Source organism: Arachis hypogaea, chromosome 12 (assembly GCF_003086295.3).
Source record: "Arachis hypogaea cultivar Tifrunner chromosome 12, arahy.Tifrunner.gnm2.J5K5, whole genome shotgun sequence".
NCBI classification, from domain to species: Eukaryota; Viridiplantae; Streptophyta; class Magnoliopsida; order Fabales; family Fabaceae; genus Arachis; species Arachis hypogaea.
Genome location: NC_092047.1, coordinates 8,864,563 through 8,873,727, shown reverse-complemented (window position 1 = coordinate 8,873,727; position 9,165 = coordinate 8,864,563). Strand labels below are relative to the sequence as shown.

Genomic DNA, 9,165 nt, shown 5'->3' with positions numbered 1-9,165 from the left:
GTCGAACGCTGGGCCTGGTGGAAGCTGTTGCATCCCAAACTGTCGTCTAACTCGCTCTGTCGGGTGCCATTCTATGCACTCGAATGACACTAGCGGCGACTGGGTGGATCACATAACCAAATGGGCAGCGAGTACATCCGGAACCCCCACTTTCATATACGGCCGCCATATAAACTGCATATTAGTTACCACGAGGCCGATTAGAAAAATTTTATGAATAAAAACATTGGACATTAATGGTTACAACTTACATCGTCAACTCCCATGTCGTCGAGTCCTTTCCTAAAATGCGCAGTAGACCTCCGTATATATCTTGTATGTCGGCGCCAATGACTCCACCTAACAAAAAACAGTAATAATAATAATAATAATAATAATAATAATAATAATAATAATAATAATAATAATAATAATAATAATAATAATAATAATAATAATAACCAATACCGTCGCTCAAGTGGAATACCAACATCGCCGAGCTGATTGCGGGGTATAGGTGCGCTCCCACGGCCAAACAAAAAGCTGTATCAGTGGGCCATCCATCTCTTTACAGTTGTATCGTGATGCATGACACAACGATCTGTATAGGTGTGCCAGACTGTCTGCCCCCAACTGTATCCTGAAATTCGGTGGAAATTCCGAAGTAGCAGTAGAAACTTTGAGTTCAATGAAGTGGTCGACTTATCCGGAAACACAACTGTTCCGAGCATGCAGAAAATGTGTGCCCGGACATACGCTAAATAGACTCCTGAGTGTCACACGGCTCGGTGTTTCTGCACTGCCGGATCCATGCAATATTAACCTTCTCCAACACGTGTTCTTGCAGACCGAACTCCCGACCAAAACACGCAATGCAGTTTTCCACCAAAAACTGGTGACTGCTGTCTGATATACCCGCAACGGCCTCCCCATTAATCGAGAGACCAAGAATATAGCTCACATCTTTCAGCATCACCGACTAGAAGATGAAATGTGTGAGTCTCCAGCCTCCAGCGTTCTACCAAGGCACTTAGTAGTGCAGAATGACATCTCATTTCGTCTACTCACAAAACGTGTTGAAACCCAATAATTTTCAGTGCTGCTGTAGCTACCTCGTTAAAGGTATCGAGCGGATCGAGTTTTCTGGACAACAAATTCCTGTTAACCTGCAAAAAAAATTATTAAATTCTAAATAATATCAGTTAATAATAATAATAAAATGGTAACTAAACAATATTATTACTATTATTATCTTAAAAAATAATAATAAATTATTAAAAATAATAAATATTATACAATATTCTATAATAGTTAACAACCATAATAATAATAATAATAATAATAATAATAATAATAATAAAAACGGTAACTAAACGATATTATTACTATTATTATCTTAAAAAATAATAATAAATTATTAAAAAATAATAAATATTTTTTTATTATTCATTATTAAAAAATAATAATAAATATTATACTGTATTTTATGATGGCTAATAATAATAATAATAATAATAATAATAAAAACGGTAACTAAATAATATTATTACTATTATTATTTATTTATTTATTATTTATTATTAAAAAAAAATAAATATTATACAAATAATAAAAAAAATTTATTAAAAATAATCTATTAAAAAAAAATTTATTTATTATTTATTATTAAAAAAATAATAAATATTATACAATATTCTATCATGACCAATAATAATAATAATAATAATAATAATAATAATAATAATAATAATAATAATAAATAATTAAACATTATTTATTTTTTATTACAAAATAATAACGATTTATTATTATTATTAGACAGTATTATTTTATTTATTATTAGAAATATTAATAATTTATTATTATTATTATCTTACACAGTATTTTATATTATACTACTCATGATAATATTTTTTCATCATAATAATAATAATAATAATAATAATAATAATAATAATAATAATAATTAAATTGTTTATTAACAAAATTCAAATAAATATATTTATTTATCATAAAAAATTTTTTAAAAAATTACTTACCCATTAAAAATGATCCAAGTACTCAATAATATGATCTTTAGGTCTAGTAAAAATGTAAAATCACAAACTATTTTCTATTTAAGAATTAAATGAACCTAAGTTTTCTACTCTTCTTCTTCCTCCCACAAGCTTCCTCACACAACACTTTTCATTCTTCAATAATTCCCTCACACAACACTCTTCACTCTTCAGTAACTCCCCCTTCTGTGTTTTGCATTTTAAACACCCCCTACAACACTCTTCTCTAACACGTAGCGTGCATGCAACTGGAAAGACTGTCAAACGCAACATGAGTTTTGGCTTGGCCAGCTGCCAAACGCAGCTTCCATTTTTCAACTTCCAACATGATCAACAAAGCAGGTCTGGTTTGCACACAGAGGACAGGGACACGTTTCGAGCTCTCGATCTGCTTCCCTGCCAATCGGACGCTACGTTTTGCATGTTGTTGCAGCTTTCTGATTTTGGATTCATGTAAAATGTATCCTGCGTTTTGCAGGTGACTCAGCTTTTTAGTTTTTGGTATGGCAAAACGTAACCTGCGTTCTAACTTCAATAGATCCATATTTATAAAATACACGCCAAATCACAATATAATTGCACATCTCCATTATTACTTCCATTCTTAAATTAATTTCTGGTAAGTGTGACAGAGAAGAGAAACTAATTTTATATCAAAAAGAATAAAATGAAATAAATGGTATATAAGATGAAAGATTGTAAATTTATGAGAAATTGTATACAACTTTTAGTTAGTTAATATTAGTCTTTTTTAATTCTAAAAACTTTTATATTTTGGAGAATTAAAATTTAAAATATATAGTTTAGGATTTAAAATTTAAGATAAATAAAATAATTAAAAAAACTTATTGATGTTAACTGAGAAAAGTTAGTTTTATAATAATAAAATAAAATATTTTTTTAGTCTTTAACATTTAGTCTAAGATGTAATTTCATTCCTAATGTTTACAACTTTCTATTTTTATTCTAAACATTATATTTTGTCCAATTTTAGTTAATTAGTCAAAATTATTTTTTTTTAAAAAAAACATCTTTTTTTTCTTTTATTATTCTGTGACTTTTGTTCTCAAATAACTATAGCTACTATCACCATTATAATTACAATTTTTGTCGTTGTTTAAAAAAAATTATAATGAAAAAATGATATTTTTAAATGATTTTTTGTTTTGATCATAGAATTAAAATAGGATGAAATAAAATAACAATAAAATATTTTAAATTTTAAAAATAAAATTATAATTTAGTCTAAATATTAAAAATTAAAATAATATTTTATTCTAATATTACTCTAAATTTATTAATATCTTTTTTTTTTTTGGTATGCATATGTTGAGTTGAGTCTATCCATTTTGTTTGACGTTGCTTTTTTATATTTTTGGTCTTGGATGTTATTTAATTTTTGTGGTGTACTTCTATAATGTCTCTTCAGTAGTCGAAGCTCCCCGGTGGCCCAACATGAATAACCATATGGTTTAAATTTCGTCTAAGGCTGCGGAAAAGAACAAGTGCTTGCTCATTCAAGCAAACACATATATCCAGTCCAAAAACAAAACAAAAAATATACAACGTTTTGATACCTCCAAAATCATTGCTAAATGTAATAGCAAAGAGGCAAAAGTGAGAGATTAAGAAAAATCAAGAGTAAATAACGTAGCCACAAATTAAATCTGGTTGAATGAGAAACCGTGGAAAAAAAAAACAAGAAAAAAAATAAGAAAACGAAAAAGTAAATAACGTGGTTTTGGGGTAACTTGATATTCGAATCAATTTCAAATGTGAAATCTAATATACTAATTAAATATTCCTTTTTTCTTTGGAACCATGCACAATTCTACACACGCCGCCGTGATTGAAATCGTAAAGTCTCACTTTCCTAGTTTCCTTAATTAGTTTCTCAGAACTTTCATTTTTGCTAACAAAGTCATATTTGCTAGTCTAAATAAAAGTGAATTATATAATAAAGATATAAGTTTATAGATTTTTTTTATACGATAAAAGAGAAATTAAAAATACTAGGATTTACATTTTGAATATTAATAAAATAATAAAAAATAACTATAAAAAAAATTATATTTATATAGTAGAGTGTCCTCAAAATAAATTACTTACATATTACATTTGTTTTGCTTCCAATAACTTTTATCGTGTCAATCATGAATTTTTCAAAAATTAATTAATTAGAATTTTGTTAATTTGTGTCTTAACTTTTAACATAATTTTCAAAATCGAATCAGACCGACCAGTTCAACCAGATTAATCGAGAATCGATCACCAGGTCAGTTCAGTTAGTTTTATAAACCGTTTAGCAAAAAATCAATCAGAAAATCGGTCGAATCGGCGGTTAACTGGTGAACCGTCAGAATCGATCGGTTTTTTAAAAGATTTTCGGTTCAAGTACTCCATCCAAACGGCGCCGTTTTATACTTTATTTAAAAAAAAAAAAAAAAAAAACCCTAAATGGCTACCCAAGAACCCCAAGACCCCCAACCCACTCCCACTCCCACTCCCACTCTCACCCCTCTCATCGTCTCCTCTCTCAAATTGAAGAAAGCTTGAGATTGAAAGAAGAGGGAGAACCCTAGCCACCCACAGCCACCGCAGCCACTTATAGTCACCCAGCCCGTAGCCACTGCAGCCCCCAGAGCCTCGCATCGTTTGTCATCGCTGAACCCTTCTCTCCCTTCTCTCTCTCTCTGTCGCGCTCTTTGTCTCTCTGTTGCTGCTTCGCTGCTCCTCGCCATGTATCGTCGTCGCCGCTTCTCTACTCCTCGCCGTGGGTCGTCGTCGCCGCTTCTCCACTCCTCGTCGTGGGTCGTCGCTGCTTCTCCCTTCCTCGTCGACGTTGTTTCTGCTTCTCTGCTTCTCTGCTTCTCTTTTAGGTGTGATGTCTTGCAGTTTATCTCCATGTCTCTTTTACGTTTCTACTTCTCTGCTTCTCTAAGTTTTGAGATATTAATTTTTGGAATTTTTATTTGATGATTCTGAAATTATTGATGATTATGAATTTTTAGAATTTTGAGATATTATTGATGATTCTGAAATTTGATGAATTCTGTCGTTGATGAGTTATAAATTCAATTGTTTAATTCATTAATTTTGCTGAGATTGATTTTTAAATCCAATCTGCTGTACTTGTTATTTTGGTGAATTATTGTTTTGCTGTTATTGATTCAAAATAGAAACATTGCCACAATTTTACATTGAGTTGTTTATGCGGATTTGTTCTGATTTTGGATTGGTGACTCTGGTTGCTGATTGTCTGATTCTAAATTGTTGATGGTCCTATGGTGTATGCTTCATTGCATTGTGCTGAATTGCTGAAATTTCTCTGATTTTGAGATGTTTATAGTTTGACTCTGCTGCATTGTGTTTATGCTGGAATTTTTGTTTATGATATTTTTTTATATATATATTTTGTTGATTATTTGTGAATTTTAATCATAAATTATGAAAAACTGTAAAATTTTAAAATTTATCAGCTAAAAAATTATTAAATTCAAATTTTAAAATTATATATTAAATTTTTTATAATTTTATTATATATTTAATTAAATAGGTTGAACCCCGGTTGAATCCTGGTTGAACCTCTAAATTATTGAACCAATCACCCTATCGGTTCATTGACCGGTTCGATTCTCGCAACCTTGCTTAAGAATATAAGTTAAGTATTTTATAAAAAAATATATTATAAAATGTATTACAAAATTTAATATTTTTACGTTTTTAAGGCAATGAATATATTAAAAATATTAAAAAAATTATCATTATATTTTTTAAATTTAGTTAAATTCAATTAATTAATAAGTAGTTTGCATTTGTTTATCTAACATGTGAAATACTCATATATATATAGTTTAGAACGAAGATGTTTAATAAAATTGATCACAAACTTCTATGTATCTAATGGGATAGTCTAGAGTGTTGGGATGAATTGAATAGATCTTTAAGTATAAATTTTGATACGTCTAAATGCAATGATATATAGACACTATAAAAATTATTATTATTGGGATAATAATTTAGACACATAATTAACGTGAAAAATCTAAAAATCAAATAAAAATCATAGGTCAAACTTTTTAAAAAAAATTTACTATATTCAAAATAATTACACAGTATATTTATACCACATTTCTCAGCATGCACTTTCATTTTTTTTCTTACAAGACCATGAATAATGTAATTAACTTTATTACAACAATGATTAATGCCTCTATATCTATCTATCTATCTATATAAACCTACTTAGATAATGGTTAATACAAACATAGCATAATATGGATGGTTTAATGTTTTTGCTGGTGCTGTCTTTGAGTAGTGTTCTTATTATCCAAACAAGTGAGGCTCAGATATGTTTACCCAAGAAACATGCATCCTTATTCCTATTTGGGGATTCATTTTTTGACAATGGAAACAACAATTATATCAATACAACAACTTTATATCAGGCAAATTATCCTCCCTATGGAGAAACCCTTTTCAAGTATCCAAGTGGAAGATTCTCTGATGGACGTATGATTCCAGATTTCATTGGTGAGATCTCTCATTATTAACTGTTTTACATAATTATTCATAAATGATTTGAGTAATTAGGAGTTAATTATTGATGTGTAGCTGAGCTTGCAAAGTTGCCTTTGCTTCCACCATATCTTCATCCTGGAAATCCTGATTTCACCTATGGAGTCAATTTTGCCTCTGGAGGCTCTGGTGCTCTGCTTCAAACTGCTCAAGGATATGTAATAATCTCATATTCCCATAAATAAATAATATAATTTTTTAAAGATACTTTTATTATATAGAAGTTAACTTTATTTTGATATATTTTTTGTCTTTTGATGTTTGTGATTTTTTTAAAAATATTCTCAATGTTTTTTTATTTAATTTTGTATATAGTGTTTTTGATTAACTTAATTTTATCTCTATTATTTTTAATTTGTGTCAAAGTTACCCTTAATATGTTTTTAATTTTGTCTTTAATGTTTTAGTTGAAATTTATGTTTTAAGATAATTTTGACACAAATTGAAAAGATTATAAATAAAACTAATGAAATTAAACATTAAGGATATTTAAAAAAAATTATAAATATTAGACACAAAAAAATATATTTTATTTTATTTTTTTAAAATATTATATATTATAATAATTATATTATGTATATATTAATAAAAAGTAGTTATCAAATCAGTTATCTATATTAAATATATGTTAAAATTTGAAATATACATTAAAAATATTAAAATAAAAAATATATAATTAATTTAATGACTGACTTTTTTATTTTTTATATTCTAGAATCTTGACTTACAAGTGGTGATATGGACCATATACCATGCATGATTGGAATAGAACATTAAATTAATCAAGCTAAGGTTTTTAATTAATTTCTTTGTTGACATATATATATAGGTGATAGACCTTCACACCCAGGTGAAATATTTCAAAAATGTGAAGAAAATATTAAGGGAAAAAATCGGAGATGAAGAAGTAGAGGCACTGCTCAAAAGATCTGTGTACTTTTTCAATGTTGGAGGCAATGATTATCGTGGCCTTCTGAATGTTACAAACTCCACTGTGAGATTATTGCCGATTGATAAACAACAATTTGTTGGTTTTGTCATTGGAAACCTTACAAATGCCATTAAAGTATGTAAACATATATTTTCATTATTGCTAGGTATATATATATATATATATATATATATATATATATATATATATACTTGTTCATAATTCTAAACTTTATTTAATGTATAGGAAATTTATGAGCAAGGTGGAAGAAAGTTTGGGTTTTTAAATGTGGGTCCTATAGGGTGTTCTCCAAGCATAAGGATTCTGAAAAACAATGGAAGCACATGCTTTGATGAGATTTCAGCAGTTGCAAGGTTACATAATATTCAACTTTCAAAGATGACTCTGAAGCTTAAAAAACAGCTCAATGGGTTCAAATATTCAGTCCATGATTTCTATGTTTCACTTTCTCAAGTTGTCACATATCCTTCAAAATATGGTATTATTATTCTTCCATGAAGTCCTTTTAATTTGATTCAATAATAATGCACAGTTATTAAAAACATTAATTCCGTTTGGTTATTATTAATTATTAATTATTAAAAAGTATTGTTAATAAAAATGGTCAATTATTTTTAAACTATTTTGAGTATTTTCTAGTAATACTATTTTTTTGAGAATTAATGACAATTAAAAATATCTTATTGAAATAACTATTTCTAGTCACAGTCAAAATTGTTCTTTTTTCTTGGCACGAGGGTGTGCTAGTAGTTAGATAAGTCAAAATTAGCTTAATTACTAAGTAAGTTCAGCGCCACATGTGCATAATGCCAAAATCTTAAAATATCATGATTATCTATTAGTATATGTCATTAATTATGTTAGAAACTTAAAAAAAAATTAGAAAAAGAAGATATGTATTTTTTTTAAGTGTCAATATAATACAAGGTATAATTTATTCATAGGTATTAGTTAAGTAAAAAAATAAATAAATAAATACCTAATAAGATAAATTCTGTCATGAAATTTTAAAGACCATATTTTGAATTTACGTAAAAATTTTCAAAATTTTTTTATTTTTTGTTTATTTTTTTTAAATAAAAAGATCAAATTCTAAAATTTTTTAATAATATTATATCATAAAATTATTTCTTTTAAAAACTTAAATTTATAAGAAAAACACACGAACAGTTAATTTTTAACAAATTTAAATATGAATTCAAGTATCTAAAAAACATTGTAATTAATATTTAAATAATGTAACAAATTGAAATGTATATTGGAATTGAAATGAAGGTTACAAAGGAGGAAGTGGGGCATGCTGTGGAAGTGGACCATACAGAGGAGAATATACGTGTGGGGGGAACAAAGGGATCAAGGAATATGAATTATGTCAGAATCCAAATGACTATGTTTTCTTTGACTCCCATCATCCTTCCGATAAAGCTTGCGAGTATTTTGCTCAGCTCATATGGAATGGCAACTACACTTTTAATAAGCCCTCCAATCTCAACCAGCTCTTTCAATTTTATTCGTCAATAATCTTTTTTTTATATATATATATAATATGTACAATTCGAAATTATTGATCTAAATGGCATATTGTTATTTAAAAGGTTA

The 9,165-nt window shown here is 27.9% G+C and overlaps 1 protein-coding gene across 1 annotated transcript; it reads left to right on the top strand.

Moving 5' to 3' along the window:
• Window positions 1-4,521: 4,521 nt before the first annotated feature.
• Window positions 4,522-9,165, top strand: LOC112726703 (GDSL esterase/lipase 5). Its single transcript, XM_025776202.3, has 6 exons — window positions 4,522-4,915; window positions 6,355-6,569; window positions 6,651-6,772; window positions 7,444-7,680; window positions 7,792-8,044; window positions 8,842-9,165. Exons 1-6 carry the CDS (start codon window positions 4,776-4,778, stop codon window positions 9,132-9,134), a joined length of 1,260 nt encoding a protein of 419 aa, XP_025631987.1. The 5' UTR covers window positions 4,522-4,775; the 3' UTR covers window positions 9,135-9,165.